The 16,862-nt window shown below is 39.7% G+C and overlaps 1 protein-coding gene across 2 annotated transcripts in view; it reads right to left on the reverse strand.

The window, feature by feature from the left end:
• Nucleotides 1-16,862, reverse strand: part of AFF3 (ALF transcription elongation factor 3) — a 321,108-nt gene that overhangs the window by 14,626 nt on the left and 289,620 nt on the right. For both annotated transcript variants that reach the window (XM_060769769.2, XM_060769770.2), the window contains 4 exons: nucleotides 15,425-15,549; nucleotides 9,751-9,952; nucleotides 7,887-8,014; nucleotides 1,200-1,263 (listed from right to left, as the gene is read on the reverse strand). In XM_060769769.2, the coding sequence (XP_060625752.2) occupies nucleotides 1,200-1,263; nucleotides 7,887-8,014; nucleotides 9,751-9,952; nucleotides 15,425-15,549 (519 nt within the window). The remainder of the gene's footprint in view (nucleotides 1-1,199; nucleotides 1,264-7,886; nucleotides 8,015-9,750; nucleotides 9,953-15,424; nucleotides 15,550-16,862) is intronic.

Here is a 16,862-nt window from a genome sequence, read left to right on the forward strand (position 1 = left end):
TTTGCTACCCATGTACTTCAGCCCTAAATTCCAAGTGCTGGATTGACTGTAATAGCCCCAAAAAGGTTGGGTCCTTATAATCTCAGAGAACTTTTTTTTCTTTGTGAGTTTCCCTCAACAAGTAGCAGGGCTTTTATGTGGCAGTCCCAGTATTCTGGAACCCTAATTATAAGGTGTTTTTTTTTGGAAAAGCCTTAAAACATTATATTTTGAGAAAGTTTGTTAGGACTGATTTTTTTTGTCGTGTCAGGAGCACTTGAGAAACTGCAAGTTGCTTCTGGTGTGAGAGAATTGGCCGTCTTCAAGGACATTGCCCAGGGGACGCCCGGATGATTTGATGTTTTATCATCCTTGTGGGAGGCTTCTCTCATGTCCCCTCATGAAGAGCTGGAGCTGATAGAGGGAGCTCATCCGCCTCTCCCCGGATTCGAACCTGCGACCTGTCGGTCTTCAGTCCTGCTGGCACAGGGGTTTAACCCACTGCACCACCGGGGGCTCCTGATTACTGTTTAGAACAATGCCATGTATTTTATTGTTCTTATATAGCTTAAAATTTACTGCTATTTATTTTTCTCGTAATTTGTTGTATTTTGTTATTATAAAAAATTCTATGTTTTAGAATAAATAAGTAAATAGTAAGAACAATAACAATAAACAGAAGACCAGAAAGAAAGGGAAATTGATGAGTAATGTGGAGCAAGTATATGGTGTAAGGGATCCCAGTTCATAGCAGATATTGTGGGATTTTCTGCCTTGATATTCTGGGCTATATGACTGTGTGGAAGGGCCCCAGGAAAGACACTAGAAAATAAGAAAACCACCTTGTCCTCCTGTTCAAGATCAAAGCACATTCCATGGGTAAAAAGGCCAACAGTGAATACAAGCCTATTCATATAATCCTTACAATTGACCAAAAAGTAAAAACCATTTTGGGAATGCAGTGTTACACTAATAAAGACTTAAAAAAAAAAACACTAAAATTACAATGCAAAAAAAAAAAATGAATTTATGCAGGAATTTATTGGATACTGCTTAAGGCATACTTATTCGACTATACATTTTATTATTATATTTTTACTAATATAGCTAGTGACCAAATTAAAACAATTTCAGGATTACAATGTATTAACTTAATTTTAATTTTTTTTGCTGTGACCAGAAAATCTGAAAAATACCCTACTACAAATTCAAATTCTTACCATTGCATCTGCTTTATGCTTTTTCCTTTTCGCTTCTTGCATGAAGTAATCGATATTATGTGGCCTAAAAGGGAAGAAATCAGAATGAGGAATTTTATTCTATGTTTTAAAATATATACTTTCTTTGGCTTGCTCCAAAAGAAACAAATATACATATATTCAGATAAATGGGTTGCACAGATCTCCAAATTTTCACTTCGGAATCAGAAACAATTAAACTGGGCACACTGTGGCCACACACTACAACCCAGTTATAAAAAGAAGGAATTAAAATATAGTATAGGCATGTGACTACTGCAAGCATGGGCAAACTTTGGCCCTCCAGGTGTTTTGGACTTCAACTCCCACAATTTCTAACAGCTAGCAAAACACCTGGAGGGCCGAAGTTTGCCCATGCCTGGACTACTATGTTCAAGAGCTCGCAGGGAGGCCTTGGCCACTGAGGACTGATCTTGGCAACATGAATGACAAGGGGACAATCAAGTGGGGCTGATGTGACCTCAGCCTGCCTGGCCCTGCTGGACACCAACATGATTCTGCAAAGGATTGGCCTGGTGCCTATATCTATATCTGCCATCACGATCAATCCAGGGCATTCCAGAGCATAATACTCCAGATTGGCCCTAGAAGAGTGCCAAGGTGCTGGTTTACAAAGCTATTGTCCTCCCAACCCTGCTATACGCCTGCGAAACATGGACTGTCTACAGACATCACATGCAACTCCTGGAACGATTCCATCAGCGCTGCCTCCAAAAAATCCTGCAAATCTCTTGGGAAGACAAGCGGATAAATGTCAGAGTGCTGGAAGAAATAAAGACCACCAGCATTGAAGCGATGGTCCTCCGCCATCAACTCCGTTGGACTGACCATGTTGTCTGGATGCCCGACCACAGTCTCCCAAAGCAGTTGCTCTATTCCGAACTCAAGAACGGAAAACGGAATGTTGGAGGACAGGAAAAGAAATTTAAAGATGGGCTCAAAGCCAAACTTAAAAACTCTGGCATAGATGCTGAGAACTGGGAAGCCCTGTCCCTTGAGGACCATCATCCTTGGACTATGAGGGATCGCCTAAGTAGAGTGGCTGGTGCAGACGCAGCCACGACAATCCATAATTCCCTGCCCTGTTGTGTTCTATGAACATATCCATAGCCTCTTTAACAAATAACTTTTATTTGGATATTTATTATAAAAGTAGATTCTAGTGTGGATTCTGAAAGCACTAAACATAGCTATAACTTTATACATCAATCTTAATTGGAAAACAAAATCCAAGTAGATATCTTTTGTACTTGCCTAATATAATTAAACATTTCCAGATGAGGAATTGAGTTAAAAATCTTTCTAATTAATAATTTTAATTGGTGTTATGAATAAAGACAGGCTAGACTACACAAATTGAATTATATTCCTGCCAAAGGCCCTAAATTTTGTTTTCCCTTTAAGAAAGGCAATCTCTGCACAATATCTGAGGTTAATCGAGGCTGAAATTATCTAAAAATTTACTGCCTATCCATAAAGAAGCACTTTTAGCTGCATTGCCACCAATTTCTCCAAAACCTTGCTGTAAGGTACCAAGAAATAAAGCATTTATACTGCACACAGACAGACAAATATACACTGGTATAGCAGCAGTTTCAAATCAGTTCCTTCTAATATAAGTTGTTGCCCCTTGATTGCCAAACACATTTTTATAGAATATGCATAGATATGCAAAATAAATGTGAAATTAATTCAATGCAAAATTTGGGATGAACAGAAATGTTCCCTTAAATAAAAATTGTGCCGTTATACCCAGACGTTATAAAAATAAACTAAGATATGCTACTCTCTATGTCTGAGCGAACTGCAAATGTCTTTCTTTGGAAGCTTGAGATATTCAGCAACTGAGACTATTAAAGGTTGAACATCAAAAAAAGGGATATTTATTCTTCAAAGTCCTTGCAGACTTGGCACAGTTCATCAACTGGAAGGCCGAAACTAAGACAAGTCAAACCCGCATTTTGGACGTTAGGAGAGCTGATTTCCAAAAAATGAAGGAAGCACTGAGCAGCATTCCGTGGACACAGATACTAAAAGACAAGGGAGTTACGGATGGATGAGAGTTTCTCAAGAGTGAAATACTCAAGGCGCAATTGCAAACCGTGCGAACAAAGAGAAAAAATAGGACAAGTGCAAAGAAGCCAGAATGGATGTCCAAAGAACTTCTAACTGTGCTAAGACACAAAAGAGACATGCACAAGAAGTGGAAAAAGGGAGAAATCACCAAAGAAGAATTCAAACAAATAGCCAACATCTGTAGGGAAAAGGTCCGCAAAGCTAAAGCACAAAACGAGCTCAGGCTTGCCAGGGACATTAAAAACAATAAAAAGGGATTCTTTTCTTATGTCAGTAGAAAAAGGAAAAACAAGGAGGCGATAGGGCCTCTTCGAGGAGCAGATGGGGCAATGCTGACAGGGGATAGGGAAAAGGCAGAACTACTTAATACCTTCTTTGCCTCAGTCTTCTCACAAAAAGAAAGTCATCTTCAACCTCAGCAAGATGGAGTGGGTGAGGGATTAGAGGACATCCAACCCCAAATTGGGAAACAAGTCGTCCAGGAATACCTGGCTGCTCTAAACGAGTTCAAGTCCCCAGGGCCAGATCAACTACACCCAAGAGCAGGGGTCCTCAAACTAAGGCCCGGGGGTCGGATGCGGCCCTCCAAGGTCATTTACCCGGCCCTCGCTCTGTGTCGACCTAAGTATGAAACTACTTGAAGGCACACAATAACAACAACAATCCTATCTCATTAGCCAAAAGCAGGCCCACACTTTCCATTAAAATACTAATATTTGTTAAAATTGTTCTTAATTTTAATTATTGCATTGTTTGTAAATGTTTTTTGCACTACAAATAAGATATTTGCAGTGTGCATAGGAATTCATTCATGTTTTTTTCGAATTATAATCTGGCCCGCCAACAGTTTGAGGGACTGTGACCTGGCCCTCTGTTTAAAAAGTTTGTGGACCCCTGCCCAAGAGTATTGAAGGAACTAGCGGAAGTCATTTCGGAACCATTGGCAACCATCTTTGAGAGTTCTTGGAGAACGGGAGACGTTCCAGGAGATTGGAGGAGGGCCAATGTGGTCCCAATCTTCAGGAGGAGGGAGCAAGCTTGTTTTCTGCTTCCTTGGAGACTAGGACGCGGAACAATGGCTTCAAACTACAGGAGAGGAGATTCCATCTGAACATGAGGAAGAACTTCCTGACTGTGAGAGCCGTTCAGCAGTGGAACTCTCTGCCCCGGAATGTGGTGGAGGCTCCTTCTTTGGAAGCTTTTAAACAGAGGCTGGATGGCCATTTGTCAGGGGTGATTTGAATGCAATATTCCTGCTTCTTGGCAGGGGGTTGGACTGGATGGCCCATGAGGTCTCTTCCAACTCTTTGATTCTATGATTCTATGATTCTATGATTCTATGATTCTATGATTCTATGATTCAAGAAGGGAAAAAAGGATGACCCAAACAACTACAGTCCGGTTAGCCTCACGTCGATACCAGGCAAGATTCTGGAAAAGATAGTTAAGGAAGTGGTCTGCAAACACTTAGAAACAAATGTGGCCATCGCTAATAGTCAACATGGATTTATCAAAAACAAGTCATGCCAGACTAATCTGATCTCTTTTTTCGATAGAGTTACAAGCTGGGTAGATGCGGGGAATGCCGTGGATGTAGCATACCTGGATTTCAGTAAGGCCTTCGACAAGGTCCCCCATGACCTTCTGGCAAGGAAACTAGTCCAATGTGGGCTAGGCAAAACTACGGTGAGGTGGATCTGTAATTGGTTAAATGGACGAACCCAGAGGGTGCTCACCAATTCTTCCTCTTCATCGTGGAAAGAAGTGACGAGCGGAGTGCCTCAGGGTTCCGTCCTGGGCCCGGTCCTGTTCAACATCTTTATTAATGATTTAGATGAAGGGCTAGAAGGCAGGATCATCAAGTTTGCAGATGACACCAAATTGGGAGGGATAGCCAATACTCCAGAGGACAGGAGCAGGATTCAAAACGATTTTGACAGATTAGAGAGATGGGCCAAAACTAACAAAATGAAGTTTAACAGTGACAAATGCAAGATACTCCACTTCGGCAGGAAAAACAAAATGCAAAGATATAGAATGGGGGATGCCTGGCTCGAGAGCAGTATGTTTGAAAAAGAACTTGGAGTCCTCGTGGACAACAAGTTAAACATGAGCCAACAATGTGATGTGGCGGCAAAAAAAGCCAATGGGATTTTGGCCTGCATCAATAGGAGCATAGTGGCTAGATCTAGGGAAGTAATGCTACCCCTCTATTAAGCTCTGGTTAGACCACACCTGGAATATTGTGTCCAATTCTGGGCACCACAATTCAAGAGAGATATTGACAAGCTGGATTGTGTCCAGAGGAGGGCGACTAAAATGATCAAAGGTCTGGAGAACAAGCCCTATGAGGAGTGGCTTAAGGAGCTGGGCATGTTTAGCCTGAAGAAGAGAAGGCTGAGAGGAGACATGATAGCCATGTATAAATATGTGAGAGGAAGCCACAGGGAGGAGGGAGCAAGCTTGTTTTCTGCTTCCTTGGAGACTAGGACGCGGAACAATGGCTCCTTCTTTGGAAGCTTTTAAACAGGGGCTGGGTGGCCATCTGTCAGGGGTGATTTGAATGCAATATTCCTGCTTCTTGGCAGGGGGTTGGACTGGATGGCCCATGAGGTCTCTTCCAACTCTTTGATTCTATGATCAAAGGTATAAACAAACAGTCAATAGATGAAACCACAGAGATATTCTTTCTTTCTCTTCTCCTCCAGGCACTGAATTAACTTTTAACCCCAGAATGGCAGATAAGATTCTGGAATTTTTTCACCCTAACCCTAAGCTGTCATGGGTAGAAAAAAGCAGGTTTTTCCCCTATCTATAGCTTAAGGTTAGTATTGGAGACGAAGCAGTGAAGACTCTCTCTATATCTATATAACTCAATTTCTCAGTAGGCTTCTCTATCTATAATACCTCAATCTTCAATTTCTCAATCAGCTATAACTCAGTCACTCAATCAAGCTTAGCTATCTATAGTATCTTAATAGTCTTAATATCTTAAATCTATATCTCAATATCTCAATAACTATCTTTATCTTTATATCTATTTCTCAATATCTATCTCAATCTTCCTCCCTGGTTCTCAATAGTACTTATAATGATTTTTTCAGAGCTAACCTGACCAACCACCAGCACATCTGAAGTTCCTTCTCTAACTAAAGAGGCAGGGGAGATTCCAAAATGGAGATCTCAAGCCCAGGAGAAGGGGCGGGCTCTAAACCCAAAGAGCTGCTCTCTAGGCCAATAGTTGCAAAGAGGCCTGCAGGCTGGCTTTCCAGCCTCTGAAACTGTTAATTTTCAGAGCTCTTGCAGAGCTGCAGCAGCCCTGGGAGAAAATGCAAGAGGGAGCAACTTCAAGCAACTATAAGGTAAGGCAAACCAGGCTCCTGGGAGACGGAACAAAAATACCAACATGAAAGCAAGCTGCGGCTTAAATTCCTATGTAAAATGTTAATTTGTTTGCTTCATTCAAATACACAATTTCCTCTTAACTGACACAAAATATTTATGTTTTCTTGTCAGTTTACATGTATTATATATAGCTTATTGTGATACACAAGTTTCTTAAACACATTAAGAAGTCAGTAAAACACTAAAAACAAATGTGCCTGCATCAAATGTACACACAGGAATATATCCTAAAGCTCTTCAGTGAGAAGTTTAGTAAAGTATTACAGTAGAGCAGTGGTTCTCCACCTGTGGGCCCCCAGGTGTTTTGGCCTGCAACTCCCAGAAATCCCAACCAGTTTATCAGCTGTTAGGGTTTCTGGGAGTTGAAGGCCAAAACACCTGGGGACCCACAGGTTGAGAACCACTGCAGTAGAGTCTCACTTATCAAAAATAAATGGGCCAGCAGAACATTGGATAAGCAAGAATGTTGGATAATAAGGAGGGATTAAGGAAAAGCTTATTAAATGACAAATTATGTTATGATTTTACAAATTAAGCCCCAAAACATCATGTTTTACAACAAATCAACAAAAAAAACAGGTTATTTTATGTAGTAATTACTGTATTTATGAATTCAGCACCAAAACATCACAATGTATTGAAACAGCTGTGGATCTGGGTGGGAGGCAGACTGCGTTGGATAATAGAGAATGTTGGATGAGCGAAGGTTGGATAAGCTTGACTGTACTGTATATTTAAAAGCTTCTCTATAGTGTATATATCTAAAAGAACTTATTTCATGTAACTTTGATCCTGATTCATTCTGTGCCCTTGCCTAGGGGATCCCTTAAGGTCCTAAATTCTTCGCATGGGTGGCTGAGATAATGACACCTTTGCTTTCCGCTGATTCAATGTACAAAACTTTGTTTCATGCACAAAATCATTAAAGATTGTGTGTATACCATTACTTCAGGATACGTATATAAGGTGTGTATGAAGTAAAAATGAATTTCACGTTTAGACTTGAGTCCCAACTCAAGATACCATATTATGCATATGAAAGAATTCCAAAATCCCCAAAATATCTCAAGCATGGAAAGCCTCTGGTCCCAGGCACCTTAAATAAAGGATATTTAACTTGTATATCCAAATACATAAATTTCCATAGTAGAAATAACCTGTACTCACCCATCATTTAAGATGAGCTTTGATCTTCTGCAGTCTTGGTGCATACTGGATACAGGTGACCATGGCTCTTTTTGGCACTGTGCCTTGTTGCAGAGTGGTGTACTGTCAGAATTGACATACACTATTTTCTAAATAAACAACAAAGAAGGCTATCATAAATTACTCGCATATTTAATAGGTAAAGATAACTAGAAAATTGTTGTCATTTATTATTAAATCAAGGGCTGCTTCCAGATTTACCATTGTTATGCATTGCAACTCATTTATTTACTTAATATCCTGCTTTTCTTCCAATATGGAACACAACACAACATATGACTAATTTATAACTGTAATTCTGAAGTTAGCATTGTATCTTGCATTTAGTTACAAGACCTCTTTCATTTCATACTTTTTAGACCCAACTTGGGACTTCATCAGTCAGAGCTGGGGAAAGCGAGGGAAATCATCTTCTTTCTGTGGCATTCCATCATTAAAGAAGACAGTGAATTTAATTACCTCCATCACACAGGATCGTCTCCTCTCAGCTCAACCATCCACTTAGATGAGACAGGAGGCATTGTTCTTAAGACAGAACCACTTCTTTCCATTCCTTTCCCTCCCAATCCCCTTACTCTCAAAGAAACAGGAGGCATCATTTTAAAGATTGATACCACTTCTTTCCATGGGTTCCTTTCCTTTCCCTCCCAATCTCCTTCCTCTCAAGGAGATAAGAGACATTGTTCTTCAGACGGATACCACTTCTTTCCATGGGCTCCTTTCTTTTCCTTTCACTCCCAATCTCCTTACTCTCAAAGAGACAGGAGGCATTATTCTTAAGACGGACGCCACTTATTTCCATGGGCTTTTTCCCTTCCCATCCCAATCTCCTTACTCTCAATCATGGAAGTCCAAAACCTACTAGCCACTACAATTAAATATGGGAAATTTGACAGATCCCATCCCATGTGTTTCCTTCTGCTTTCTCCCATTTCCATACGAACTGGGAGCTCAGAAGATGCTTTCTAATTGGCTCCAGTTCCCCACGTTTCCCTACACTTCAGAGGCAATTCACAGACGAATCAGCATGGGAGAGAGGCGGAAGTCCCCTTGTGTAGTATGATGGGATCTGTGTTGCTTTGTCTATGAACATTCTGTTTAGTAGTGTCTGCAAATGGGGGGGGGGGGGGATCTTGTGTGTGATGAAGTTGTTGGTGATAAAGCATAGAAGTTATAGTCTCCAATACTTATACAAAGTAGCTACAGAATTTGATTTTAGCATAACCCTTTTAAAGTGTGGCAGAGGCTCATTCTTTGGGAGTGCTTTGAATGTGATTTTCCTGTTTCTTGGCAGGGGGGGTTGGACTGGATGCCCCATGAGGTCTCTTCCAACTATCTATGATTCTATGAAAGTTTTATATGAAAAAAAAAATCTTTCATAGAAAACCTTTGTTGAGAGTTTGAAATTCACAATCCAGAAGTTGGTGATGAAAAATATGTACAAATTATTTAGCTTGGGTAGTAGAAGCACATTTGTTAAGGTCTTTTATCCAAGATTGCCTCCTAGTTTTTAAATGCTATGCACAACTTTCTAGAGGTGGGCAAAACCGAGGACTGAATCACTATCAATCTTCCTACCACTGAAATTTAATGATGGCTTCTGAATTTACAGCTCCCACCATAATAAATGTGGTGACTTTTTACTGTAATGGCAGAGCAGGAGATTGAATAGCAGCCCCATCAGAACTTCAAGTGAAGGAGCCAGACAGATATTCCACGTGGAGCCTGGCAGCTGCAATCCAGAGGACTCTCTCACAAGCCCCCCACTTGTAACCCAGGACTGTGGGGAAAAAACTTTGTTAAATATACTGCATTCAAAGCTTACATTGAAATCTCCTGGGTGAAGGTGAGTTTGGCTCTCATTCTTCCGCCTTTTGCTTGATGATATGGAAGATAAGAGGTTGCTACCATTACGCTTGCTAGAAGACACTAAATCCTCACTGGAAAATTTGTGTTTTGATGCATCAGAGAGGGGTGAGACAGGTGACTGAAGCATTTTCTCATTTTTATTTATTGATGTTCCCAAGCTGAAAATGGAAATTGCCATAATGGAAGGTCACAAATGCCAACTCTGGGAAAATAAATGTCTTATATATTATTATAACACATTAGAAGCACACTCAGTTTCAGCTTACTGGACCAAGGAACCCTGCTTTTTTAAAATTTGGAAACAACCCTACATAATGAAGACAAATCTGGGTTCCATTTCTCCCCCTTTCCCTCTAGGACAGGCTATAACTCTATCTATATATATATAAATGCTCTGTGCCTAATGAGTACCTTAAAAACAAAAGAACCAATGACCGAAATCACACCAAATTTGGCAATAAAACATCTCACTACACAAGGAGTGACAATCACTCAAAAAGTATGATTTTGTCATTTGGGAGTTGTAGTTGCTGAGATTTACAGTTCACTTATAATCAAAGAGCATTCTGAACTCCACCAACGATGGAACTGAACCAAACTTTGCATGTTCCAGAGTAGGCAAACCAGACAATCTCCACATCAACACTGACAAAGAAACAGCAAGAAATGCTGTTTACCACAAGCATAAAGAAATTACATATATTAGAAACCAACCAGTAATTAATATCTACCTGAGCTACTTGCAATAGAAATTGGAAGTTGCTCATCATTTCCAAAAGCCAGCTGCAAAATTATATGAAACTCTAAGGAGCAGATTTAGATTACAGATCTCTATTTTACAATTATAGGTAGCATTTAATAAGACAGTGTGAAAAAAACCATGTGCGTACTAAAATAGATAAATGTCCTTACAGGTGGTTGGCTGGGGTTTCCCTGAATCGCATGACCAAGATGAAATAGTGCTGTTATGCTAATTTTGCTGTAGGCCCCAAGAAAGAGAAATATATGGGCAGAAGGAGCACAAATACGGAGATGGACAACTGGACACTATGGTTTCTGAGTTTAAGTAGCCATTGTGAATTAAATGAACTTAAGTGTTCTATTGCTTATAGAGCAGGCCTGGACAAACTTCAAAATGGAAGATGTGGCTAGTTCCTGTCTCTTTTTTCACAGTGACAATTTTACTAATTTAGGCCTAAATGCCCTAACCAAAATTTTAGTCTAAAAGGGAAAAAGAAAAGAAAATATTGTTTTGCTTGGTGTGATGTTGAGATAAAACAAAGATTTTATTCTTAGCATGAGACTAGCCCCGTCTGATCCAATGATGCAATTTTCTCTCCTATGTATAGGAAGATTGCCTTCCTGTGGTTCAGGCAGCTATAGAGAAATCTGGTTGCTCCTCACAGCAGAAAACATATAATTTACAAAAATGTAAACATGTAAAACAATAGACAATGGTTCTGAAAGAAAGTACAATTTTCTCTCTACTCACTGTGACCTGAATATTCTGATTGGAACAATTTAAGTGCTAGACTATAACCCATAAAAGCTTCTAAATTATGAGTTGTAGCACTTTTGGATTTTAAAGACTAATAAGATAAACTAATGAACACACTGAGAAAATCTGTTCAATTAAAATATAGCCTTATAAAATGCAGTATATTTCACCCCATATTTTTTTCTCGACTATATTAAGCACATATTGTGTTCTATGATACTTATAAAGAAGTGAAAAATACTCATAAAACATAATGGTGCAGATAAAAGACATTATAGCAGGCTAAGATGGTGGATAAGACATTCTACTAGCTCTTATGTTTCATTCCAGGCACAGATTTTTTTTTCCTTTAGGATACTTTCCATTTTTAAAGCCTGAATATTTGAAGCCGTAAACCTCAAACTGCATCAACCACACAAGCTTAATGTCCACTAAACAGATTCTCTAGATCTCTAGAAGAAGTACTTCTGTAACAAGGGAATTCATTTTCTCAGCACTCAGACAATATATCACACTAGGAAATGCAAATCGTTCTTGCTAGAATATCAGCTGATGAGATAGCTAGTGCCATTAGGATTGCTGTTATGCAGCTTCACAGCTGAGCTAACTCTTCCCCACTAGCCATGGTGACGCCAGTGACAGCAAACACAATTATGTTGTCCTATGTCAGTGAAAATTTTGTGATCTTTTCTTAACATACACATATTAAGCAGGGGATAATAGGCAGATAGGCTATATCTAGCATATGTTGATAACACTGTCAATATTAATAGGCAGCTCAAGGCCTCTGGAAGACCAGAGGACCAAGAATGAGCAAGAACCCCCTAAAAGTAACTCAGCAATGCACGAAATAAATATGTACATAGTGAGATATATTGGAGATTACACAAAATTCTTTTTTTTCATATACACCTATATACATACACCTCATAAAGCCTGGAGGTAATTTTTTACACAATATTTTAATGAGGTTTGTGCACACTGAATTAGCAAAAAGCAAAAAGTCACTCTCTCAACTACCCAGTTCGAGAATTTTGGAGATTTCAGCATTTTGAATTAAGGATGCTCAACATGTATCACACAGAACTAGTCATTTGGCTTATAGAGGTGGCTAAAAGGGTGGTAGCCATAGGAAATATCCCACAGCACCTCTGAGCTCAAGGTTATCCTTAAAGACCTTTGCCATTCAGCACTAAGGCCTACCTTCTGCATTGTAAACAAAGAAGTAAATACTTGCCAACTGCATTGATAAGTTCGGGTTTGTTTTACACAAACTGTTGTTTTTCTGCATTGACTTTTTTAAGAATAAAAGTTTTCAATGTGCTTACATTTTTTGAAATCAACAAACCAATTCTTCTGTGCTTGCTGTGTACTTGTGTGTGTGTGCATATGCGTGTACACACACTCATGGCAACACCAAAAGGAAAAGAGGGCAGGTGGGTAGGGAAATGAATTCACTCCCCCACCCACCTGCTCACTTTCTCTTTTGGCACTATGGGGCTTGACTTGGCTGGGAGCAAAGTCAAGCCTCACAGTGCCAAGGAAGAGGGCAGGCGGGTTGGGGACAGATTTCTTCGTGCTGCTACACAGGTAGCATTTCACCTACTGGTGCTCCCTTTGAAGGTGAGCCATATGGATGGGTAAAACATCATCTGCCTGAGAGACTGCGAAGTTTTGAGGCTGTTGCACGTTCCACCTCTCATGGGGTATTGTTGTTCATTCGTTCAGTCGTCTCCGACTCCTCGTGACCTCATGGACCAGCCCACGCCAGAGCTCCCTGTCGGCCGTTACCACCCCCAGCTCCCTCAAGGTCAGTCCAGTCACTTCAAGGATGCCATCCATCCATCTTGCCCTTGGTCAGCCCCTCTTCCTTTTGCCTTCCACTTTCCCCAGCATAATTGTCTTCTCTAGGCTTTCCTGTTTCCTCATGATGTGGCCAAAGTACTTCAACTTTGTCTCTAGTATCTTTCCCTCCAGTGAGCAGTCGGGCTTTATTTCCTGGAGGATGGACTGGTTGGATCTTCTCGCAGTCCAAGGCACTCTCAGCACTTTCCTCCAACACCACAGCTCAAAAGCATCGATCTTCCTTTGCTCAGCCTTCCCTAAGGTCCAGCTCTCACATCCGTAGGTTACTACAGGGAATACCATGGCCTTGACTAGGCGGGTGTTTGAAGGAAATAATATGGTTGGGTTTGAGGCAATGGGTGCTAATAATGGTAGTTTCCTGAGGACAATGGCCTGTGCTGGTGAAACAATGGGTAGTGATGGGGGTTAGCCAATCTAAATGGGTTCCCATGAGTAGGAAAGAAGTCAAGCATTGGGCAACCTCTGTGACCTTTGGTTTGACTCCATTGTTAGGTGTGTGGATTATGCCTACAGTCTTTTTAAAAAAATAATATTTATTGAATATTTGCATAATACATGTTAATTAAAAGTAGAGAAATAAAGAAGGAAAGAAAAAGGAAGGAAACAGAGAAAGAGAAAAAAAAAGGAAAAAAAAAAGAGAAAGGGAAAAAGGAGGGGGGGAAGAGAATTTAAAAACAATATGAAACAAAGATCATACATTTTCAATTTTATGATTATGTCTACTGTCTAAAGGGGTGATGGAGTATTCCTATTCCTGAGTGCACTATTCCTAAGTGCTTGTGTCCTGGCAAAAATTCGTTTGTGGAGGTTTAGCTCAAATTAGGTTTCTGAATGAAAGGTCGTCTTGGACATGGCTACTTTTTGTGCCTGTGGATTTGGGGGTTCTCCTTGGGGACACGGGGTTTCAACAAAACACCTCCCCTTCAGTAAAAAAGAGGGGGAAATGTGACTATTATGCGATGAAATACAGTACTTCTTGTGAAGTTTCAATGACTCCTACGATTTCAAAGCAAATCTTAATTCTGGTGTTATTTCAGTACTACAGGTAAAGCTTCACAAATACTAGTGTATTTACTTGAGTCTATTGCAGACATTTTCGAGTAAATCACTTAACCAAAATTGAGGTGTGTATTAGATCTGATGGTGCATTAGAATTGCATATGCAAACCCGCCTATTCCCCTCTGTCAGGCTGGTGAACTTGCCAGCGGGAGCCTGATTGAGAACAGCGGCTTCCCCTTGCCTGTCAGCTTGGCTAACAGACAAGGGGAAACTGTGCCCTTCCATCAGACCACAGCTTCTCAACTGGCCTCCTTCATCCCTCCATTTTTTAAAAAAAGTTATCTACGTTAAATCCCTGTATTTTATTTATTATTTATTTATTTACAACATTTCTATGCCACCTTTCTCAGCCCGGAGGTGACTCAAAGCGGCTTACAGCTGGCACAGTTTGATGCTACAATGGTCATAAAACACAATTAAAAGCATTTAACACACATTATAAAACTATGTAAAAATCCTTAAAACCATATAATCACCAGTGACCTCCTATTAGCTCATTTTCCAAAAACACTGTCTAAGCTGTTCCATGTTCATTCTTTCCTGGATTCCATATTATTATTATTATTATTATTATTATTATTATTATTATCATTATTTGTACCCCGCTAACATCTCCCGAAGGACTCGATGCGGCTTACAATCATCCATAATCATCCATTACACTGCATTTCCAAAGGCTTGTTCAAAGAGCCAGGTTTTTGCTTTTTTTCAGAATGTCAGTAGAGAGAGGGCTGATCTAATATCCCTAGAGAGGGAGTTCCATAGCCAAGGAGCCACCACTGAGAAGGCCCTGTCTCTCGTCCCCTGTGACAAAGGCGGGATCGAGAGCAGGGCCTCCCCGGAAGATCTTAAATTCCTGGCTGATTCATAAGGAGAGATACGTTCGGACAGGTAGGCTGGGATCAGAACCGATTTCTTTCCCAACCCAAAGCACTAAGCAATGTTACTAATTTGAATGCCTTTTTGGCAGCAAATATAAGCCAAGACTTTTTCAGATTACTCATGAATGTAACAGAAGACAAATATTTTGAATAGACCCAAATAATTGTAGTTAGCAATTCACACATTCTGATGTATAAATGATACCCATAATATAATTCTACTCCTTTGGATACCATATATTACTTTTACAATGAATTTTAATGGCTGAATTGGCTTTACTACTGCATATTTAACACTGAACTTCAGCGCAGGAGAAAATGATACCTGTTTTTTATCATGTTGCAGTGATTTGATGTAGAGATAACTTGGCTTGGAGCATGTAAATGGGAGGAACATTGTTGTTCAATGTGAATCTTCTTGCTGTCCCTGTTTTCTTCTTCATTTTCATACTAAAATAACAAAAAAAAAATCTCATCTGAACAGCAGAGTCACTGACCACAGTACCTCTTATATTTCATTACAGCATGACACTTTATGAATTAACTATAGATAATATTAACATATTCAGTATTAAGATGTGAATCCCAAATGCTAGTCTCAATCTTAGTAGTTTCATCAATTAATTGACTTTTATAAGTGTTGATGTACTAAATTCCTTCTGATCAGTGAGTCTGCTCTGGACTAGCAAATGGATTTAGTCTGATATTATTTTAATTGATTGCTCACACATCACACATATATGCCAACTATATAAGTTCAACGGTATTACATTAAACTAAACAACACAAGGCCTTTTAATGGATCTTTCAAGGGGAAAGACTAAATCCAGCAAACAGAGAAAGTTCCAAAAAAAGTGGTGCTTTTCTCTATTAGTCTCTGTCTTAAAAAAGCTGTTCATTAGAAAATGACTTGGGACTGCACCAGAAATTTGCACTGTAAACTTATACATACATTAACTTATGTGGCATTTTGATTCAGGGCCTAAACTTTTTAAAACTGTATGCTCATGTGTCCTTTCCACACACCTTTTGTTACATACAATTTATGGTATTTCTTTCTCTATTGCTCCTGCTTTCCTTCAGTACAATGCCTAATTATATAATTTTTGCTCAACATGAATATTTTCAGTTTTTGGCTTACAACTGTTGTTTGTGGTTACTTTTATCTGGATTTTGTTTTAAACTTATCTTGTTTATCTTTGTTATCTTTCCCTGGTTTCTGCTGCCTCAGAGAGGTTGCAGAAGAAAGCCCTCTGTGATTTCAAATGGTTTCAGCAAATGTTTAGTCCATGTTTTACCCTATAACATACATAAGTCCCGTTTTACTTTCTCTGCAGGCACCACAAATGGACAACCTCCTTCCAAAGCTTGTCCTGTCCCATATTCAGAACTTGAAAAGTTACTTTTATTTGGCCGTCGTAGGCCAAAAAAGTAACATTTCCATTTTTTTACACAATCCTGGCAAGGAAAGTCTTGCCGTTGCCCATTCAACCTTTGGGAGATCTTTATTTTTTCTTGCCTGATTGAACAAAGAGATAACTGAGCTTATTATTCATGCATTGTTTACCCTGCATCAGCCACTGTAGGCTACAGTTGGAAAGGCAAAGAGCAGGGGTTAACAGCTACTGTTATGTCCCCTTTATTTACAGAACATTGATAAGTACACCTGTATCTTCTGTTTATTTGGCTCCAGATAGGGCTGAATCAACAAGGCAATTTTCTCCAATGTTTCTCCTAACTTGAAAGAAGATGCTTTGTTTTGG

This window comes from Anolis sagrei, chromosome 3 (genome assembly GCF_037176765.1).
Source record: "Anolis sagrei isolate rAnoSag1 chromosome 3, rAnoSag1.mat, whole genome shotgun sequence".
Taxonomy (NCBI): Eukaryota; Metazoa; Chordata; class Lepidosauria; order Squamata; family Dactyloidae; genus Anolis; species Anolis sagrei.